This window comes from Pleurodeles waltl, chromosome 7, assembly GCF_031143425.1.
Source record: "Pleurodeles waltl isolate 20211129_DDA chromosome 7, aPleWal1.hap1.20221129, whole genome shotgun sequence".
In the NCBI taxonomy this organism is placed as follows: Eukaryota; Metazoa; Chordata; class Amphibia; order Caudata; family Salamandridae; genus Pleurodeles; species Pleurodeles waltl.
In genome coordinates, this window is record NC_090446.1 from 981,646,180 (window position 1) to 981,669,428 (window position 23,249).

Sequence of the window (23,249 nt, forward strand, 5' to 3'; positions counted from 1 at the left end):
GTTTAGCGGGACATCCCTTTGCCTCGTACACCGGCCTCCCTTGTTGAGCACACCAATCTACTCCTCATCGCCATATCAATAGCGTCGGAGGCTTGGGGGCCTTCCTATGGGCTGCAATGTCTCTTTTAGCTACCACATGGGTGGTTCCCAGCAGTCCCCTGTCAGCCCGAGAGCCCTCCACTCTATCATCCACCCCCAACAGAATCAAGGGGGGATAAAGTTGCAGTGTCAGGTTTAATACAGTTGAAAGCTTGGTAAACACCGCCTCACAATAGCATGTTATTATGGGGCAAGACCATATGAAAGAAATCTGCCGGAGTGTGAGAACAATGACCGCACATGGGGCTGGCTAAAAGGCCTGCTCGAAACAACTTGGCAGGGGTAGGGTACACTCAGTGTAAATAGTATGTTTGCACCAAGCGGAGCCTGGAGGAGATTGTACGGACTCCGTGGGGCCATTTAATGTGTCTCACCAATCCTCATCATCCAAAGGTCGAAGCCAGTTCTCCCTGTGGGCTCTAAGGTTATGTAATGTCCTGGGGACAATAATGATGAGAGTGCGATAAATCTGTGCGAGAACTCCTTTATCTAGAGCCCCTATCATTATTTTAGCCTCCATATGGCTGAATTCTGGAATTGATGTATCTGGGGGATATGTACTTGCAATGCGGGTGCAGCTGCAGGAACTTATGGAATTGCATTTTGGATAATGTGTATGTCCACTGGAACTTCTGAAAGAAGGCCAGATGTGTGCCTGCCCAGACGTCGCCCAAGAGTGTGATACCAATGGTGTCCCTTTGAGCGAACCCCTCCATCGCCACTACCTCTCGTCCCACAAAGAGGTGTGCTGAGTGATTTTCTTCCACCACCCTGTATGCCACTGCACTGCCCTCCACCCACAGAACATCAGCCGAGTCACTTCCGGAAGCACCTTGGAAATGGCACAACCACAATACAACTCCATAATATGTGGGAATCCCAGTATGGTGAGTTCCTGCTTCTAGTGACTGTGGCCCAGTGCCATGTGCAAGCACCTCAAACAGTGCTTTATACCCCTGGCAGGCATGAAACCGCATTGGTCCCAGATGGATTAAAGACCAGAGAACTTGTTGTAGGCGGTTGGCCAGCATGGTTTCAAAGATCTTGACCTCCCCACTGATAAGAAAAATGGGTCTGTAATCGGCACAGGAGATGGATGGTGGTTACGTCTTAAAGTATGACCACAATGGTGGCTTGATCGAGGTCTCAGTGTGAAAGAGCCCACCTGGGCTGCCTCCCTATAAAGGCTTAATAAATGAGGAGTGAGGATATCTTTATATTGAGTATAAAATTCTATGGGGTAGCTGAGACTGCGTTCCCAACCTCTTCTAGTGTAACGGGCTGATCCAATTCTCGTTGTTCAATGCTAGAAAGGGTGTGCAGGTGTATCTCGTCAAGGATGGGGGCTGCTCTTTTGGAATTGGGACATGGGATGACCGTGTATAGAATTGCATAATAATCAGCGAACACTTGGGCAATGTCTAGGGAGGAGCTATGTATGTGTCCCAACGGTCCACAATCTCAGTTATGTTCCATCCGTCTGGGGGGTCATTAAGCCAGCCAGTATAATAACATACTATTTTTGAACATCCGCATACCTGTGTGGTGGAGGCACGCCAACATTTCTTTGCTACTTCTAGTGAGTGGGCCCTAATCGCCTCTTGAATCAGGGTCAATTCCCTGGTAATGGTACTGTGAGTGGCACCGGACAGCTGCATCTCCAAGTGAAAGGTGCGAGCTTCAAGTTGGGTAACTCGATCATACTGTACTTTTTCCTTCTGCCTAAGGAGTGTTTTGGCATACCCTCAAATAGTAACCTTGCATGCTGCCCAGAGAGCAACCATTGACTGGACTGACTCTGCATTAGTGTGGAAGTATGCCACGATTTTGCGCCACACTCCTTGGGTATATGCTGCATCTTGAAGATACCAAGTGTTGAGTTGCCACATAGAATGTCGGGTAGTGTCCACTATACCAATGCGGAGGAGCAATGGGGCATGATCGTAGATACCTCGTGAGAGTATCTGCATCTGTGAAACTGACAAACATGGGTAGCTGGCATAACGAGCATATCTATGCGTGCGTGTGTATGATGCACAGCAAAACTATGCATGTACTGCTTCTGTCTGCGGTTACAAATTCTCCATATGTCGCATAGACCAAGGGTGGTCATCCACTTGTGTAGGGAATTAGCTCTTTGCTGCCGAACATCTGATGGGGGACCAGTGGAGTCCAACGGAGGATCTAGGACCGTATAACAGTCACCCTCTATGACCGTAAGACCCAGAGGCAATTGGGCTAGAACACCAAGGAGTGCGGCTAGGAAGGAGTCTAGTGCAGTAGGGGAAGCATAGAGGCAGAGAATGTTCAATGGGCAGCCATCCGTTGTACTCGTTAGGGCGAGGTAACAACCTTGACAATCTGCCCAGGTCTGGGCAGTCATTAAGGGGAAGGTGTGGTGCAGCAAAATTGCCACACCGCCGGACTCCTGTGTAAAGCCAGCTTGATAGACTCTATCGAACCCCTATTGTGCTACAAATAGACATTTCGTTCCCATCAGGTGCATCTCCTGCAGCATTAAGATGGAAGGGAGAAAGTGTTGGGCACAATGCAACACAGCGCAATGCTTAATCCGGTTGAAGAGACCGTTTACATTCATGACATAACTTCATAAGGGCTATGGGAAGGCTGGGACCATGAGTCACCTGAAGGCTGAGGGTGCACCAACTGCACAAAAGGGGCCAGGTGCTGTGTGTGGTGCATTTGTGGCTAGGTATATTGAAGCCATGACTGGGTGGGTGTTGATAGGACTTTGTGACAACCTAGAAAGAAAACAAATCAAGAGACATGCAATAAAACCAAATCATAGTAATGTTATGGCAAAAAAACCACCTCTTTCTATCTCCCCCACCCCATACTTTCCCCCCAAGAAGAATCTGTTGCCCTAAAACTCATTTACCAACTTAGAACAAATTTGTCATAGACTGGTGTGGAGTGGTGGACTCCTCCAGAATATAGGATTAATACTGTTCGGTGCCTGCCTCTGCGCAAGCGGTCGTGAGCTGCTCAGTTAGTTGATTGGTGTGTCAAGTCTGGGCTCAGGACCTAGAAGAGCTTCACATGCTTTCACTAAATGGGAGAGGGTGTCTGACTCAGTCATTTCTGACTACAGCCCTTCATCAGCTGGACGTGAGGAATAGGGGCCCGCCAGTCCTTGAAGACTGATCCGAACATTGCAGTGGTGGTGGTACTGAGGAGCCAGAGCTTGGCAAGACTGATGCAGCCCGCGTTTTGCTCCTCCCACGGCAAGATGGAGTATGGGCTATTTTCTGGTGTCTTCCCATGTCCTTCTCGACCCTGGACAACAGGCCAGTCAACCGGGGTGGAGAGCAGGCCAGCCAGTGTAGCTGTTTTGTTTCTATAAGCCATTCCCATGCCGACTCAGGGGTTTAAAAAAAAGTAGGTTGTATCTGTGTATCACCTTAAGGTGTGCCTAGAATAAGAGCATATGACCGCTGAAGGACCCGGAGTTTCTCTTTGACAGATTTATAAGACTGACGCCTGGCCTGAACCTCACTACTGTAATCAGGAAAATAAATTTTTTTAGAGTTCTGGTGTCGGAGGTCTGGTGTCTTTGAAGTTAAAGAACTGCCCTATCATATGCCGATATTAAGCGCCCATAGGAGTTTTAGAAGTGAGTGCTCTTTGAGTTGGTTCCACTGCAAACCAGGGGGACAGTTTAGCAGTTAGCACCCAGGATCTGAGCTATTCCTCCAAGAATTCATCAGGCTTGGTGCGCTCTGTGTCCTCTGGGAAGTCCATGAAGTGTAGATTGTTATGCCTAGAGCAATGTTTCTGCATCTTCCGCATAGTGGTGGAGTTCATTCGTACTAGTGAGGAGGCGAGCGACCTTGGTCTTGAGGTCAGAAACTTCATCTTCAACCCTGGAGAGACACCTCTCTGCTTCTATAACGCGGCTGGTATTATCCCAGAAGGTCATGGCGGAGGAGTGCCACGTCCACTCATGTCTCTCCAATTTTCTTCTCAACTGCGCCCTGTGAGGCATGGATGGCCTGTATAATTTTACGAGATCCCCTTCTGCAGGTACATTTTTGTCCAAGCCATCGCCTCCTGTTGCTCCAGCCGAAGTGGTGAACTGGTCCATGTGTAGCTGGGAGGGATGAGGTTTCACAGCCTTATCTTTCCCCATGCTTGTCACTGAGTGAGCAAAGCAGTTGTTTCCTGAGTCTGGCCTGCTTGCTACGGCATGCAGCAATACAAGCATCCAGGGGGAGGTTGGGTCACTGCCTGTAGGTGTAGAGAGCGGAGAGGCCAGAGAAGGATCAGAGTGTCTAGCAATTAATCTGTGGTACTTCACTGGAGGAGGACTGGATCAATGTCAGGCGATCCCTGGTTGTCGAAACAGGTGAGGCGGGGTCACAAAATCCCTGGTGCATATTCCTCACGTAATTTGGTCTCCCTCATCCATCTCTACCGAGCCACCTCACACACTTGTTGCCCAGAAAAGCATTAACGTCTAGGTGTGGGGACAACAAAGATGTACTTACATTGGATGACATCCAACCCTGAGTCGCCCCCGTTTCAAGCAGCAGAAGTGAGCAACAGAGAGCGATGCACAACTGGGGGGAAGAAAAGGAGGAGAGTTCCTCAAAGTCCCAAGTGCTTTGGAACACCCCAGTAATGGGATGAAGAGGGGAAGGCCCAAGTGGCTTCTGGGTACCCTAGTTGTTGCGCAGTAGTGTCTAAAGTGGCATATCATAGAGTCGGGAGTGAGCGGGATAGGGTACATAAGTCAGGCCACTTGTGTTGCCTTCATCCGAAGCCGGGCACTAGCAGTGCAGCACATAGACACAGTCTGGGTGGGTATGCAGGCCCCCTGGGAGTTGGGCCTGGAACCAAGTCTGCCTTCCCGCCCATGCTCCTCACCTCAATCAATCAATCAATCATAGTATTTGTAAAGCACACTAGTCACCCGTGAAGTTCTCAAGGCACTGGGGGGGGGGCTGCTGCTACTGCTCGAATAGCCAAGTCTTGAGGTGTCTCCTGAAGGTTAGCAGGTCCTGTCTGTCGCAGGTGGATAGGAAGAGTGTTCCATGTTCTGGCAGCGAGGTGGGAGAACGATCTGCCAGGGTGGTCGTTCTGTGGATGTGTGGAACGGTGGCGTGGGCAAAGTCAGCAGAGCGAAGCTGGCGGGTCAGGGTGTAGAAGGAGAATCATCTGTTGAGGTATTCTGGTCCGGTGTTGTGCAGTGCATTGTGAGCGTGGGTGAGGAGCTTGAACGTGATTCTCTTGTTGACGGGGGCCAGTGCAGATCTCTCAGGTGGGCTGTGATGTGGCGGGGGATGTCCAGGATGAGGCTTGCGGAGGCGTTCTGTATGTGTTGCAGTTTTTTCTGGAGCTTGGCAGTGGTTCCTGCGTAGAGGGCATTGCCGATGTTCAGTCTGCTGCTTACGAGGGCTTGGGTGACTGCCCTTTTGGTTCCGGTGGGGATCCATGTGTAGATCTTCCGAAGCATACAGAGGGTGTTGAAGCAGGAGGACGAGACGGCGTTGACTTGCTGGGTAATTGATAGCGATGAGTTCAGGATTAACCCCAGGTTGCATGTGTGGTCGGTGGGTGTCGGTGCGGTTCCCAGTGTAGCAGGCCACCAGGAGTCGTCCCAGGCGGAAGGGGTGGAGCTTAGGATGAAGACTTCAGTCTTGTCAGAGTTCTGTTTCAGGCAGCTGTTCTTCATCCATTCGGCGATGGCCTTTATTCCTTTGTGAAGATTGGTTTTGGCGTTGGTGGGGTCCTTGGTGAGGGAGAGGATCAGCTGGGTGTCATCGGCATATGAGACAATGTTGAGGTCGTGTGATTGGACGATGTTTGCGAGCGGAGCCATGTAAACGTTAAAGAGGGTCGGGCTGAGGGACGACCCCTGGGGTATGTCACAGATGATCTTGGTGGCTTCAAAGTGGAATGGAGGGACGAGGACTATCTGGGTTCTGCCGGTGAGGAAGGAGGTGATACAGTCCAGGGCTCTGTCACGGATCCCTGCGTCGTTGAGGAGTGTACATAGGGTGTGGGAGCAGACGGTGTCGAAGGCGGCTGAGAGGTCCAGGAGGATGAGGGCCTCGGTTTCGCCTTTGTCAAGTAGGGTCCTGATGTCGTCAGTGGTGGCGATGAGGGCGGTTTTGTTGCTGTGGCTGCTGTGGAATCCGGATTGGGAGGAGTCCAGAGTGTTGTTCTCCTTGAGGAAGCGGTTCAGTTGTTTGTTGACAATCTTCTCGATGACTTTTGCTGGGAAGGGGAGCAGCAAGATGGTCTGGAAGTTCTTGAGGTCCTTTGGGTCCGCCTTGCTTTTCTTAAGGAGGGCGTTGATCTCAGCATGTTTCCAGCTCTCCAGGAAGGTGGCGATCTCAAAGGAGCTGTTGATGATCTTCCGGAGTTGGGGTGCGATGACGGAGCTTGCTTTGTTAAAGATATGGTGAGGGCAGGGGTCAGACGGTGAGCCGGAGTAGATGGTGTTCATGATTTTGATGGTGTCGACATTGTTGACGTGGGTCCAGGAGGGCAGGAGTTTGGTGTGGCTAGGGGGCGGTGAGTCTGTGGTGTCGGTGGTTGACGGGGGGTCCTGGTATTGAAGCTGTCATGGATGTCTGCGAACTTGTGGTAGAAGAAGGTGGCAAGGGATTCGCAGCGGTCTTGCGATGGCGGGATGTCGTTGATGTTGGAACTTGGGTTGGAGAGTTCCTTCACGATGTTGAAGAGCTCCTTATAGCTGTGTGCATTGTTGTCGATGTGTTCTTTAAAGGAGGTTCTTTTGGCGGTTTGGATGAGTTGATGATGTCTGTGGATGGCGTTCCTGAAGGCTGTGTGGTTGTCCGGTGTCTGTTCTTGGCTCCACTTCTTCTCGAGTCTTCGGCATGTTTGCTTGGATTCTTGGAGGTTGCCGGTGAAGGCCTTTCTGTCAGTGTGTCTGTTTAAAGGTTTCTTGATCGGGACAAGAGTGTTGGCACAGTCATCGATCCATTGCCTGAGGTTGCGGGCGGCTGTTTCAGTGTCTGTGGTGTTGATTGGTGGGTTCTGGGAGAGGGTGGTGATCAGCTGGTCTTCGGTGACCTTGTTCCATCTGCAGTGGGGAATCTCCTGCTGGTAGTAGTGCATTGTGGGTTTCTCAAAGGTGAAGTGGATGCAGCGGTAGTCGGTCCAGTGGAGTTCGGTGGTTTGGCTGAAGGAGACGTGTTTGCTGGCAGAGAAGATGAGGTAGAACGTGTACCCTGCGGAGTGGGTGGGTGGGTGTTGTGACGACCTGCTTGAGTCCAAGGTTGGCGAGGTTGGCGAGCAGGGTGGTGGAGTTGTAGTTGGTGTTCTCGAGGTGGAGGTTCAGGTCCTCAAAGAGTATGTAGTCTGTGGATGCGAGGGCGTGCATGATGATAACGTCGGTGATGGAGTCACTGAACTGCTGTCAGGGTCTGGGGGGTCTGTAGACGAGGGTCCCTCTGAGGGTGGTGTGTGGATCGGTGTGGATCTGGAAGTGCAGGTGTTCGGCGGCGCTGAGAATGTCTTCAGTGCTGGTCGTGATTCTGAGTGTATTCCTTGTTAGCGCAGCTTTGCGTGTAAAAGTTTACCGCTGGCTAGCACCGTTCCTGGATGCCGGCTGGGCGCCATATTTATTTAATGGTGGTAGCCGGCGGCAATGCCCGGTTAGCATCATTGTAAATTAGGCTAACCGGGTGGGGGGCGCATAGGGGGAACTGGAGGTTGTGCGCCGACTTATGGTGCTACACTGTTTAGAGGCTAAAAAATGCCTCTGAGCAGAGTAACTCCATTTCCTGGTGCACAACCCCGATGGACAGGAGCCATGCCAACCACCCCAGTGGCCATGCCCAGGGGACAAATATCCCCTAGGCATGGCCATTGGGGCCAGTGCCATGCAGTGGGCCCTAAGTTAGCGCCCCAAGAGGGAAAAAAAAAATCCTTACCGGGACTTACCTGGGATGGTTCCCCATCCTGTTGTGTCCCTCTGGTGTGGGTGTCCCTGGGGCCAGGGAATGGCACCTGTGGGCTCTTTCCATGGTCTCTGACCATGGAAACATTCCCACAGGTCCCCTAATGCCTGCCCATACCCAGGTGTTAAATGATGTCGCTAAGCAAGCTTAGCACCATTATTTAAGATCCCCATCCCCCTTGCTTGATTTTAGCATGGGGGATAAATATGGCATTAAGGCCATAACATCATTTTCAGCACAGGAACGTCTACCTTGTATCTCATTGACGCAAGGTAGGTTTCCATGTCCAGAAAATGATGTTAACTCCATAACTTTGGCACTAGACGGGTCTAGCGCCAAAGTATAAATATGGAGTTAAGTTTACACGGAATTAGCGTAATTTGTTTTGATGCTAATTCTGCGCAAACCGAGTATAAATATGCCCCTCAGTGTTTATGTCAAGTGTTGCCTAGTAGGGGTCCTACCACTATTTATCAAGCAAGATTCCATTCCTGTTCCATGCATACAGGAATGGAAATGGCCACATGCGAAGTAGCCATTAGCTTAGAGTGCAAAAAATGAATGATATGGTTGTTTCACGCACAAAAATGACATCAACTTGTTTTTTTATGTTCCTGGGTTAGTGATGGGTTATTAAAGGTATTTATCCACACCATCCTTAAAGTCTTTGTCCAGTTGTAGGATAATGTTTTGATTATTTTGCTCTGCAGTAATAGAATTTGATTACTCTCGTTATACGTGGTTATGTTATAATTTGGAATATATCAGATTTTTTTAACACACGTATGGAATACTGTTGCGCTGTCTTTCTTGCTTCAAGTTTGTAAGCCTCGTCAGTTAAGTCGTTTATACTTGTCCCAGTAAGCTCCTTGTATGGTGTGCTCCATTTGTGATCCGATTAAAGCGTATTCTTTATGTATAGTTTGTTGCTGGTCGTTGTAATGTTGTTATGCATGGTTCATTCTACTACTTTAATGATAGGATTGCAAATTTAAATTGTGACCAGATCAACTTGAAATGACAACAAAAGCGTAGTTTTCATACCAATTGGAGATGCACTGATGCAAACCGGCGGAGCTCCCATTTGAGTTTAAAGAGCCTCACTGCACTGCATACGTTTATTGTGTATTTGATAAGCAATTGTTCCAAAATAAATGATTGAAGTCAATAACTCTATATTCTCATGCACTTTCACAGCAGGTCCGTTTTTTGGTTAATTTATCAGTGGTCTACGTCCTTTACTTCGGTGCAGTTCATTAACATCAGCATGTCAATGGCTCTGACACTGTTATCTCTTTCTGATAGTTTCTGCAGGTGGTGTATCGTATTAAGAATTATTTTGAGGTTACTCCGTCCTATTTACCCATCAGACGAATTAACTTATGATGGAGATGACATACTGATAGGTTTAAATATCACTTAATATCTCATATCGTGCTTTCGTCTCTGGATAGTGGTAATATCATGCTTAGTGATCCCAAGACCCCAAGACTCAAAGTTTGCCCCCATAAAGGGCATACTACATGCTACAGCACAATTCATCTTGAGCCTAAAGAATTACGATGACATCACCAACATTCTGGTGGAGCTCTTTTAATTCCCCTTCCAGGCCAGCATCTTCAAAACCAGTTGCATCATTTACAAAGGCATTACAACCAGAAGCCCCTCTTATCTTGCAGACAAGTTCACCATGGTTCTCTCATGGATCTCGACAGACACCAGCCAGAAGACTAAGGATTGTAAAAAAAAAAAAAAAAGAAAAGAAAGCAACAGGCCTTTTCCTTTTATCCATCCAAGATCGAGAAGAACATCTCTTTATCAATCCAGGCTACCCCAAAGCTCATCCAATTTATGGAAGAGTTGAAGAACACCCCTGTAAGGAACACTACATAACAATGCGATAATAGTACATTTCTGCTCCCACCATCAAGTTAACTCTCAACACTTCTTGAATATACATTTGTCTTTGACACTGTACTGCACCCCTCTGCCTTTTAGCTAGGTTCACACTATACAAATACTACATACATACATACCAATGCATACATATATATTGCTTGCTTTGCATAGTTGTACCTTCTCTCTAATATATAAACATGTTTCTTCCATTGTGTTTTTTTTTTTGCTTTTAGAACTTTTTATATCTCAGTTCTTTTTCTACATTGAAAAGAGACAAAAGTTCCTTATTTGCAGTTTTATATAGTGTGAATGTACCCCAAGGTCTTTAGAGAGCTTTACAAAAGGCAAACCGAGTTTAAAAAGAAAAGTAGCTAAACAGTTTTCCACATGTGAAACGGGTCAGTGCCAAACACTCATATTTATAGATGACGTAGGGATGAAATAAAAGTGGGTGATATACAAATGGGAGAATCTGGTACCTGAAAATACACTCCTGCATGCGGGTTAAAGCAAATAACAATGGCCACAGAGGAGCAAAAGAACACACTTCAGAGTGAGGGAAGGGTAAGGTAAAATCAGAGACATGGATTACAGGAATGCGAAGTACAAAGGAAACACATAAGAGGGTGAACGAAGGTCTTGAGAGAAGGCGGTTAGATTATAAGCAGGAGTCTAGAGGTAGTCAAAGACCATCGGCAAGAAGGGAGGGAAAGGTTAAACCATGGCAAAAAAATTGATCAGAAGACAGAAAAGTAGCAAATGCGCAAGTTAAAGCCAGATTGGAAGTAACTATGAAGGAGAGGAAGTGATCGATCTTTCACTAGTCAATGAGTATAGATTAGGTGGTGTGGGGGTCTAGCCACTGAGAAACTAAGCATGTCATTGACTGGAGTGATTGGTCGATTGGCCTTTCCCTCCAAGCCCTATTCTCAAGTTTTCTACTGTTGGGATGGAGAACTGTACTTGCATTGTTCTGGGGAGCATTCATCCCTAACTTGAGCTCATCAGTCTGAAACTTTTTGACCCCTGTCTAGCACTCAGTATGGTTATACATATGTCCCAGAGATAATTTTGTGACACAGATGGAGACCATCTGCTTAGACGGGACAGAATGTACACCATGCTTTCCGTCCGCCCGCTGAGCCGCAGAACACCAACAGTGGTAGCAGTGACACCATTTATAGCGCTCCTGTTCAGGGAGGGTCACCCAATGGCTTCTCTCATCTTTTGTAAGTGGGTCCGTCACCCATCCTTGTTGCACATGTGTACCATTTACAGTGTGCAGAGGATGTGTGTTCGGAGTATGTGACTTAACGTGGCCATAACCACACTGGGATCAATTTTTCTATTTGCTACACTGAAGTGGTACCGCAGATGGAGGGTTGGAAGGAGAGCCCAGGTAGCAGATGTTAATTGCAGAACTCACTCCAGCACGTTTCAGGGATCCTTTGCAGTAGGCCAGATTGAGGAGCATTAAGTAGAGGAAACAAATAACCCCTTTGAAACTAGGGAATTTTCTACTGCCCTTTTTTGCCCCATAGGCCTAGGGAGGGGCTACCCCATCAGGTAACAGGTAGTTAAGTAGAGTAACCTCCCTTGCCTTTCTTTCCTGCCTAGAGACTCCCAGTTCAAACCCACCTTCCTGGTCACACCTAGTAGACCTGGTGTAACAACTGAACTATTGAAATAATACACAACTCCTGTCTGGCACAATAGTAGAAAGATAGGAGAGAGGCTTTCAGGCAGTGTGCCAGGAATGCTGTAAAAGCAGTCTAGGCTCTCCAGGGTCTCTGCACCAGTGTCCAGGACAAACTCTGTACTCCAGGTTGCGGTGTCAACTGCCAACTCCCTTTGGCAGGTTTGGGATCAGAATCCTGGGACCTCCAATCAAGATTGCTATGAGGGGCTGCCTGGGCTCTGATTCAAGGGAGAAAGCTGACAACTGCCCAGGAGGGACATAAGGTGTGTCCTTGAATGAGGGAGATGCTGCTCAGAAGAACAGCTGTGAAAGATTTTAGGCGAGTTGAAACACAGAGGTCAACTGTGCACCAGCATGTGATTGCCACTACTCCACGAAGGAGAAGCTTTGAAGTGCCATCACAGGGTCCCTAAGCGCTGTGACTCTGTGGTCAGACAATAGTTGGAAGCTCCAGAAGCCATAAGGCACTAAAGGAAAGTGGGTCACAATCTATGACCTACCCAAAACACAAACCACAATATAGTCGGAGAACTGCCTCAGCAGAACTGACATCTTGATCTATGTACTCTCCAGGGGTTAGTTTGGTAGTGGGTTTTGTATCTGTCCCCTAGAAAGAATCACAATCTGGAAGATTCACTGAAATGAGAGTCATGTGACTCTATTGCCAACCCTGTGACTAGTGGTGATTCTGCCTCTCCTCAGCTGAAGACCTGGGCTGTGGTGCGGTCCCTGCTCCCTGTGCTCTGTGGGTTCTGTGGTGCAGAACCTGCAGGCAGCATGGGTAAGCTGTGACACCCGAATGCCACAGGCATGACCTGTGCTATGAACTGACTGACAGCCCAATGTACCGTGCATACTAAACCGATCAGGGTTGGAGGGGGAGGTGGGGCGGCACTTCTAAGGGACTCTAGAAGAAGGACAATAAACAAGGGCTCCCGTCGTAGCAAGTCTTACACAAGACTTCCTACATGTTAATATGGTGAGCCCAAGGCTAATTGGGGACTTTGGCACAATGAACATTTTTACAAGGTTGTCCCCTGGAGTATCTGAAATATCTCTGCTATAATCACAATATGGGGATTATAAATGCCTGCTCTATTTTTGCAATAGCTATTTCTGAACCGATTATGCACAGCATTATGTTGTATGTGTGTATGTAATGTAAGTAAAGTACTACTCCTTTTAGAGACTTGGGGCTGACTGGACAATCTAACTTTTATTGGCCAGTTTGTTAAGTTCTGAGTCTCCAACCACACAACACCTCTCTGAGTAAGCCTTGGGGTGCTCACCTTTGCTACCGTGAGGGTCTCATCCTAAACGGTGCAATGCTTGGTTTTGTGTCCAATAGTGAGGTTCTTCCCTTGGACACCAGGAGTAAACATCTCTGATTGAAATTATCTTAGCCCAATAACCCCTGACTATAAACCTGGGTGTGACTAATAGTAGACATTGGGGTCCTCTCCCTGTGCATGCATTGTGTATGATTATCGAAATGTAGGTGTCTTCTGCAAGTGTTGTCTCCTGAAAATTATGTACATAACTGAAAATGTGCCATTCAATCTTTTTCTTCTACATTCAATTTATGTTCAAATGAAATTCATGTTGTGTTTTCATTCAGCAATGAGCTCCTGGCCCACTGCGCCATACTGCACCACGTGCTCTCATTTTGATACAATATCCTGTTCCCCAGTGTGAACTCTCCTCTATCTAGCCAGATTTGCAAAATATTGTGTGTGCAGAATAAATAGGAGGGCACATGTTCATGCTACTGTATTGGGGGGGGGGGGGGGGGGGGGGGAACTCTGAGTAAGGGAGAAACTGAGATTGTTTTCAGTAGCATGCACGGTCATTTTCGCAAGGAACACGTTGTAAAATGCTCCTGTAATCCACACAGCTATCTGACACTCATTCTCTCCTTGTCAATTTTTTACAGATATTTCAATTGCAGTTCTCCTGGTGCCAATGCCTGTGGGGTGCCCTTCTCCTGCTGCATTGACCCTCTCCAGAATGGGACAGTAGCCAATACCCAGTGCGGCTTCGGAGCACTTGGCACCGAGGAGATGGTGGCACAGAGCTTTGTTTACCTGGGAGGGTGCATGTCCCAGTTGGCACGCTGGGTCAGTAGGAATCTGGGGCTCCTCGGTACCGCTGCGGCTGTACTCTTGGTCCTGGAGATCCTAAGTCTTCTTCTTGCCACCAGGTTACTCGGGGACATAGATTTGATCAAAAGTCAGTGGTAAACGAAGAGCTACAGGTCAATCAATGTGGGAATTCTAGGTGGACATTATGCGAAGTGGAGAGGCCCGAAGGTGAACAGGTACTGCCCCTATAGGGGCAAGGGTGAGATAATCCCAAACCGGTCAAAATCGGACATGTACTCCCTGATAAGTCACTGATCACGTTGCGGCTCTGCCAGGCTTTCAAAAGCTTCCAATTGGGAATGCTCTCAATTACTTTATAGCTTTTCTCCACTCGCCACAGACAGTAGGATTTTGCTTTGGTTTGTCACACTGGACTTGTGCATCAGTATTGCCACCCTTGTCATAAACCCACTAGCTGCAAACATTTTGTATCCTTACAAAAAAAACAAGCTGAATGGGCAGTCAAGTTAATCGAACGTTTTTCATAGCAGAGCTATCAATCTGCCTCTCATTACGTGTCACCCCTTCAGTCAGTCCTTTCATTATGTGACCTGTAAATCAGTGAAGCTTGGGCTTCACTGAACTGAATAATAGAAACATTTACTAATTTGTAGTTCTGTATATTCGCACTATCTCTGTGGCAAGCATTATCTAACACAAGCTAACATTTTTATATGTCTGTAGACATCAGTCTATATAAGGTGTGCGCAGACACACGCATGCATGCATTATATATATATATAGTATGCAGGCAAAGAGTTGTTGACAAAAACGTCCAGTCGGAAAGAAGGTTTGACACATAACAGGGGCCACTTACATTTCTAAAACTTGAATAGTAGTTACTCAAGGCTTCCTCTGGCAGATTCTGAAATGCATACTGTAAAGTGATATTACCTGGCATATTGAATTATCAGCGTGACATCGTCACGGGTTTAATTGAATATAAAGTTTATGAATTATGTGATCTACTATGTGAGCACAATAATGATAGTACAATTAATGATGCAACCTACTATGAGAGCACAATAGTAACAGGACAATTAATGATGCAACCTACTATAAAGGCACAATTGTAACTGGACAATGATATTGAGCCCATGTCGAGAGCCATCAAATGCCACAAGTTATTACCCAAAAGAAGTCCCCCACTTCCTAGGAACTTGCTTGGCTCATCTATGCATTATATAAAGTTTGTAATTGATATAGAAGAACTATCAAGCAATGAATTAAAAAACAATCTCTACATTAAATTATGTAATCTGAAAAAATGTTTTAGATTGATATTTAGATTGTGTGCATCCCCAAATGTTTGGAAAAATGCTAATCTTTCAGATGTTATGCTTGGATAACTGGATGTTGAGACCTATTTTGCAGCTTCATCATCTTTGTGTGTTGAAGCAGTTTTTAGAGACGTTGGTGTGCATGAAATGTAAGCCACAGCTACCATTTCTGAATTTGTTGTTGCAGATATAAGTAATGTGTATGTAGATATAGAAGGTGCCTGTATACATGTAGAGCACAGTGCACACCATAACTCTCTCCGCTGACTTGCTTTTCTGTTTGTGTACAACTTTATTTTTAATCTGCCATTCGTTAAGGCCATAACTGGTTAATTTCAGGACTTTTTCAGTTTTGTGTTTGTTTAATCATAATTAATATTTAACTGTGTGGTTTCAGTAAATGCCACGTTTTTGAATGGTGTACCACATTCATCTGCCATGCACCCATTCTACACTGAGCACAGTTTTCAGCTTCACCCTGTACAAAACTCTTGGCTGTCTGCAGAGGGGGTTGGCTGCAAGGCGTGCATGGCCTTGCACTGGACAAACCCATTAGTGAATAAAACCTATATTGCCACTATTTATCTTTTACTAATCTTCACAAAAACGTAAACCTGCTAAATTTCTACCAAATTTTGTGTGAACTTAAGTGGTACCAAACTGTTACCAAATTAACACTTAATTGAAGTGCCCACCACCCCCCAGTAGACCCTGCACACAATAAAGAAAACCAAGAATAGGCATCAAATGGTGCCAATGCTAGGAGTAAATGTTTGACACCTCCTTCTTTAATTTTGCCACTTTCCCTAATTGATCAGCATGTAAACCTAAGTACGTGCACTGGGTGTTACTTGCTGTCAATCACATTTGATACAGATTCAAAAACAGTGTTAAGTTACAAGCAGAGGAAAATGTTATTGCCCCACTTTAACTCTGTCCACTCCCCGGTAGATTGGGAGAATAATAGATAATCAATAGAGAATTAAGCCTTCCAAACGTGTGCCAAATTCTGTGTGGATTAATCATACAGTGCCAGAGTTATTAGCAATTGCATACTTTTTGCCCCACTCCCTTTTAACTGGACCCCCACCCAATTGATGAATGTCCAGAAATTTGAAAATGCAAAGAGTAATATCAACAAAGTGGGAGTTTGCCAAACTTCATGCATATTCATCAATTGGTGCAAACATTATAGACAAACAACAAATGGCTTACAAGATATATAAAAAGAGTTACATCTTTCAAGCTCACTCAAAACCCTTTTGAATTGCTAATATCTCAAAATCTTCGCAACAGTTTTAAAGCAAACCTTAAAAAGCATGATTTCTGTTTACAATTTTACTTTCATGACAAGTTTTGCATATCTCTGTTCAGCAGTTTTTTTCTGCAGTTGTGAGCAATTTTCCTATTGGAGCTCAGGTGGGCAAAAAACATAGGGTCCACTTTAAAGTTAATGGCGAGAGTACTCCCCTGCAAAGGCGTCATTTAGAGTCAGACTATACTTCGGCATGCAGACGGCAGCGACTGCTCATCTCTGCCACCAACATATACCTCTGAAGCCTCAACATAGTGATTGCTGGGAGAAAGCTTCCATAGCAAGAGGGGTAATTGTTTTTTTTTTTAATTTCCCCCAAAATCTCTCACTTTGGGATATTGTTTTTGAAAATAGAAACAATGTTGAATGTATGACGGACGTCTCCGCTATGTTGACAGAGCAATCCGTCAGACTGTCAATGCATTTACATGAACTGCTGTGGTGGCGGGTCCTTGAAATGCACGAGATGTCAGCTGGGCTGGTGGACATCTCTAAGATTGGCGGGTGGAGTACCCTCTCCATGGCGTTGTAAAATTATCTGTCAGCCAAACTCTCAATCAGGCCCATACTTTTGGCCTCCTCCAGTAACAATTTTTCTGCTGCATGGAAGTGCACGAAAATTGGTAAGCCAGATCTCATCTTCATACATGAGTCTGACCATTTTTGTTTAGATCTATCTATGGGGATCAAGGTTAAAGATATAGGCAAATAAATTGAAAGTACACCTGGACCTCATAACATGTGGTGGCTGCCACTATGTTATCAATAAATACATTTATATAAGACCCAGGCACCTGTGTATTTTCAGTTCGTCAAAATTGTCACTGAAAAGGCATGGTTTTGCTGAATAACTTTCGTGCAGCTAGACAAATCTGCACTAACGTTTCTAATAGAAAATGTCATTCACTCTGTGCTCCTGCTGCAACATTCCTGAAGATCCGTAAACTGGGGCTAAAAAATGGGGGCCCCAAAAGTGACACTTTCATTTTTAAGTTTTTAACTCCTATAGAAATCTGTGCTTCTCGATACAGAAAAAAAAATCAGATGCATGTAATTACAAAAAAACAGGGCACTTACGTAGAACTTTACTCAATGAAGTGTCTTTGCTTGGTTTTGTGAAAATCTGTTCAGTAAGTTTCAAGAAATTGTTCGAGTCTGGTAATGAAGATGTTAATTTTAGAGGTATCTGGACCATTAACCTGTGGGTCCTCTGCAGATCTGCGAATCCAAATTAAAAATAAAAGGATCACCATCTAGCGAGCTTTTTCTGCTATCATCCAGCTGCAGGTGTGTGAATCAGCTGTGCTGTAATTGGCTCACCATTGCAGAAGAACACCTGTTAAAGCTGACATGATGTCACACGGTGCACTGAGCATCGTGTTGGGAAAAATTAAAACCCAAAAATAACATACATGTGAGGGATGACCCTACGCTATCTCCAGGCCTACAGGGGATCCCAAATGGAAACCAGGCATATGGTATTCACACGACCTTGCTAGATTCACAAATCATAGACCTTCCCTGTGTCCTCTAACCACCATGGCACACAACTGAACGTTGCCTGCAGTGTATATTGGCTAGCTCTGTAGGATCGGCTCTATTACAAACATTTTTGGATTTCCCTTGAGACTGAACCCTCAAGATAGACCTAGTTGCATTGGTGTGATTTGTGTAGGATCAGTTGCATACCATGGCCACATTCTTCAGCCCTGTGCAGTGGGGGTTGGTTGATATCTGTGTCTGGCTAAAGCCCTGTGAAATAGAAGATTGACACCCGTGAAGGACTATGCTTGGGCCACCCGTGGAGGATTATGCTTAAGATGTGACTGTAGGTAAGGACCCGCAGTTAGCTTCAGTCAGCCCCCATTTTGCACAATTGAAGGACAGGCAAAACGAGGATAGACAGTCTATGGAGGGTTGCTCTTAGGATCCTGCACTGTGCAGTGTGAATTGGTCATTTTCTGAGTTTTTTTAAATGTCTGTTAAGGTCTTAGAACGAAAACTATCATAGCTCCACAGGCTTGCAATCACAGGTTTTTCTGTTTAGTAGCACTGAAAATAAAATACTGCAAGTGTTGTTTGCAAAAACACTCAGTCGGGTTGCAGTGCTCTCAGAGTGGTCTCACATACCAAGGCCCTGAAAAGCTGTGGAGATGGTGCAGGCAATGTAGCTTTGTCTCTCCTATGGCCATGTTGAGGTTATAGGGCTGACCTTCATGTCCTTACCTAGCACACCTGCAGATACTCGCGTTGATCGTCTCAGTAAATGACTTTTCTCTCGACATCACTTTCCAAACAATATCACCTGCACCCTGCTGCGTGTTTGGATGATAGACTTCACCATAACGTTCCTTAAAATGGATATAAAATGCATCTTTGTTTCTGAAACTCAGTCCTTGCTTAATGACTAAAGAAATACACAATAAAAAAGGTCTCAAGTTCACTTATAACTGTACTCATCAAAACAAGTTTGGACTTAAAATCTATTATTTACAGATGTATATAAAATTATTACACTTTTGTTACATGTTATCATATTTTCTGGTACCATATTCATGTATTACTTTTGTAGCAATGTGTGTGTAGCTCATATCTGCCACTGGAATAGCATCCGTGCCTTTCAGCAATAGGAGGATGCCCTTATCCTATATTTTTGGAATTTCACAACACACACCAGCCAGCATGCATGGGTTCACCATGTGCAATATCTTCTCTTTTCAAACAGTCTCCCGAAAAAAAAACAATTTCATACTTTGAACACAAGATGAGCTGGAAACCCCTGAATAGTGGCGGGTCTGTACCTCAGGTGTTTAGCAGCCTCCCCTGCGACATAAGTGCCAGTGTTGAACACTTGCAGTGTTTCTGGGTGAGGATAGGGCTGTTTCCTGAATGAAGCATTTCCAGGCTCTATACCGCACCATATCCAAAACTGCCACTGGGACTAGAAAGGCAGTGATGGAATCAAAGCCCTGACCCATTCTACAACCAGCCCCTCCAAGGTTCATCCTCCGGGCCTTAAAGTAAAAATATTTTAATGTTTGGCAGGTCAATGATGCCCACTGTCAAGCAAATTATGCATCTTTGTGTTTGCTCTCTGTGTATTCAGTGTAGTCCTTAGTGGTGGCTCCATTCAGCTTTGTTTTAGATCCTAGTATTTGTGTGTGAGTGAGAAAGCTATAGGACATTTACATTTGTATAATATCACAAGGATGAATTGTTGGCTATTGCCTAGAGGACTTAGTTTTTGGCATTGTGAAAAAGTATTTTTTGTCTTTTTCGAAAAAACCTTTTTTTATCTTCTGTTAGCAAGTAATTTGCAATGTACATGTACTGCTCTATTTACCCGCTCCATATTTACATTCTGCTAATTATCTTGCACACCTACAGTGCATTCTGTACAGGTACACTGTGTTGTGTAAATCTGGAGGACCGACCCCTGTGCTAGGGAACAAACCCGGTTACCAATTCGGTCCCTGCCCTCTCCCCCACATGCTATTGTCCATTTCTAAGATTAATGTTGTCTAGGTAGCAATTTACTGGCCGCATGGGTCATGCACCCCAATCGGTGACCCCAGCATCTCCCTTGCAGGTCACAGCCTACCAATTAGTGCAACTGTTTGGTTTGCTAAAGAGATCTTCAGAAAGCTGACCTAGGAATGCATTCTGCCTGTTGCGTGCCATTGGCTTTGTGGATTGTAACTCCCAATTTCTTGCTTTCATTTGCCTGCTTTATTTGTTTTAGGCTGCCCAGCTTGAGTTCGTGCCTTTCCTTGCCCAAATCTTTTTTACAGTATCCTTCCAAGTGCTCCCCTGCTGTAAACAGGCCTGTAAATCTTGCTCTTATCTTGTCACATTTTCTGTGCCATCAAAGACCAAGGACAAATTTCAGACGCTGTCTTTGGAGGGTGCTTGCTTACTTTTCTTTCTCTGACTTCAAAGTGAGAGGATTTATGTGACAATATTCCTGGATACTGGTGGAAAGAAAGAGTTATTTTCTAGCACACAACATCATTTAAATGAACTAAGTATTTCAGAATATATCAGAATTAGGAAAACAAATTATGCACATTTTTTGTTATTTCTGAAGTATGTTGGAAACAAATACTTTAATATGATAAAAAAAAAATCATTACAGTAGGAGGTTTTTCACACATGTTGTGCACTGTAAAGTTTTATTAGTAACACTATGTCTGTGCAAATGTAATGGACGTTTCAATTGAAAATGTGTTGTCTGTAACGGCAGTGTGCTATCACACCATGAATATGCCACTTCAGTCTATTCTGCAAAACCGTACACCACTGCACTTTACTCTGCACCACTCCATTCTTCACCACTCCACACCACTGCACTCTGCACCACTCCACTCTGCGCCACTGCACTCTATGCCACTTCAAGCTACGCCTCTCTACTCTACCCTGTACCACTCTCCTCTATGCCAATGCACTCCTGACCACTCTACTTTACACCACTGCATTATATGCCAATACACTCTATACTAATGCACTTTACTCTGCAACACTCAGCTCCGTGCCCATTCACTTTATGCTAATCCACTGTATGCCACTCTAATCTGCAGCACTGCCTTAGATGACACTGCACTCTATGCCACTATACTCTTAAGCACTGTACTCTACGCTAATGCACTGCACAGAGCTGCACTTTGTCACTGCACTCTACTCCACTGCACTCTATTCTGCATCACTGTATTCTGCACCACTTCTACTTATGCCACTCTACTCCACTGCACTCTGACACTCTATTCTTCAACACTGCACTCCCTGCACTCTCTACACCATTCTCCTCTGAATTACTCCATTCTACACTACTCCATTCTACGATACGGCATTCTGTGCCACTGCACTCTACAGATCTCTACTCTACTCTGTACCACTCAATGCTACTATGCTCTTCACCACTCTACATCACTGCACTTTATGCCACTTGACTCTACTCTGCACTCTACGCCACTGCACTCTATGCCACTCAACTCTACGCCACTGCCCTCTGCAACACTCAACTTTAGGCCACTCCACTCTGCTCTATGCCACTGCACTCTACGTCACTGTACTCTGTGCCACTCTACTCTGCGCCACTCTACCCCATGCCTCTACTCTACACCACTCTACTCTGCGCCACTCCACTCTAAACCACTGCACTGTGCACCATTGCACTCTACTATGCACCACTCTAACCTACGCGACTGCATTCTATGAAGCTACATTGTACACCACTGAATTGAATGCCAGTAAACTCAATGCCACTGCACTCTGTGCCACTATACTCTGCAACACTCTATGCCAACACACTCTACATCAGCCTGCTCTATGCCACTCCAGTGTATGCCACTCTATGCGACTCCACACTATGCCACTCCAATACACGACACTCTCTGCCACTCCACTCTACAACACTTTACTCCACTCTTCACCATTCCACTCTGACACTCAACGTCACTCTTCTCTACGCTATTAACTTGTGAGCAACATGGCTTAAACACATTGGCAAAGCCAATAGCGCTTGCATAGGCAATAGCTATGAACTTTGCCACTGCTTGTTTCTCTAGCCAAGTTTCACTCTGCAACTGTTTGTGTTGTGAGGAGCTTGTGGACGGGGTAGGGTGTAGGGCAGGGTGTAGGAAGCAGATCCAGGGTGTTGCAATCCTTTTTCCCGAACACTTTTGTTTCGCCTCCATCCATTGCCTGTTTTTTAGCTTGTCATTGAAGACAGACGTATTTTGAGCAGTTTTTTTTCTTTTAACGTGTAATGAATTTTGAGAAATCAGCTTATAAAGTTACCATTTTAAAGAAATAAGAAAATAGACATTGCAAATATTACAAAACCAGTTCCTCAATACTATATGCATTCCTCGTAGAGTGCATGGCTGCCCATAAAGGTTTTCAAAGCGCTATGCTCCTCCCAATACCACAAGTCACGCCTTCGTTACTACGGATTATTATGATGATACAGATTTGTAGAGCGCATCATGATCATGCCGACCAAAGAGGCGTTGCAAAATATGAGGAATCACACCAATTTACCATTTCAAATACTGATGTGTGTATATACAGCTGGACAGCATTTTTCACAAAGCCAGCGTTCTTAGCAGCTGACACATTTTAAATTGGGTAACTGGAGGAAAGGAGGCTGAACTGAGTCAGTCGACTCGTGACACTCTGGGAAACTCGGAGGTCTATCTCACTGAAACCTTATCACCGTACACTACTACCATGTACCATTTGCCATGCTTACAAAGTGTAACTCCTCTGTTGTCTGCATTTGGCTTGATATATAAAGCCCTTTTCCCTAAACTGTGCACAAAAATATTGGAAAAATCTGTACTTTGTGCATGCTGACATCCACGGAACACATGGTGGTACAAAATGCACTGCAAGGATGAAAAATAATTAGCAGACTGTAAGTGCTTGTAAATCAAGGTGGACCAGGGGTGAGTCCAGCACACACCCAGACATGTCTCTCAGTCACAGAAGGCTGTGCCATCTATATCATCTTCCAGACCTGGCATCAGTGCTTAATTTGTGCTTGTTGTTTCCGGTGCTGAGCACCGGCACTTATTATTGAGGGCCGGGGCTTATTCTTCTGTCCCAGGCATTTACTGCGAGCAAAATACACATATGGGAAAGACGGAGGAAGGGAAAAACGAAAAAGCGTCACAAAGGGAGAAAGTAGAAAGCTACTATAGTGAGCTGAAGGGGCAGGAAGTGGCTTTGTATGGGTTGAAGAGGCCCGAGATGACTTCAGGATGACGCCGCCTCAGTATTCCGTGTTTCCACATTTAATTGTTTTAGGAGGAGTGCTTTGGGCACCGGCACGTTTTTATTGACAAATTAAGCACTGTCTGGCAT

The 23,249-nt window shown here is 45.5% G+C and overlaps 1 protein-coding gene across 2 annotated transcripts in view; it reads left to right on the forward strand.

Annotated features, from left to right (window-relative positions):
- The window catches only part of TSPAN10 (tetraspanin 10), a 68,525-nt gene that overhangs the window by 38,467 nt on the left and 6,809 nt on the right, over positions 1 to 23,249 (forward strand). The window contains exon 3 of one of the 2 annotated variants that reach the window (XM_069199779.1): positions 13,583 to 15,028. The exons of the other annotated variant lie outside the window; for it this stretch is intronic. Within the exon in view, the coding sequence (XP_069055880.1) occupies positions 13,583 to 13,889 (307 nt within the window). The 3' untranslated portion in view covers positions 13,890 to 15,028. Of the gene's footprint in view, positions 1 to 13,582; positions 15,029 to 23,249 lie in introns of those variants that run through there. 2 annotated transcript variants of the gene reach the window in all.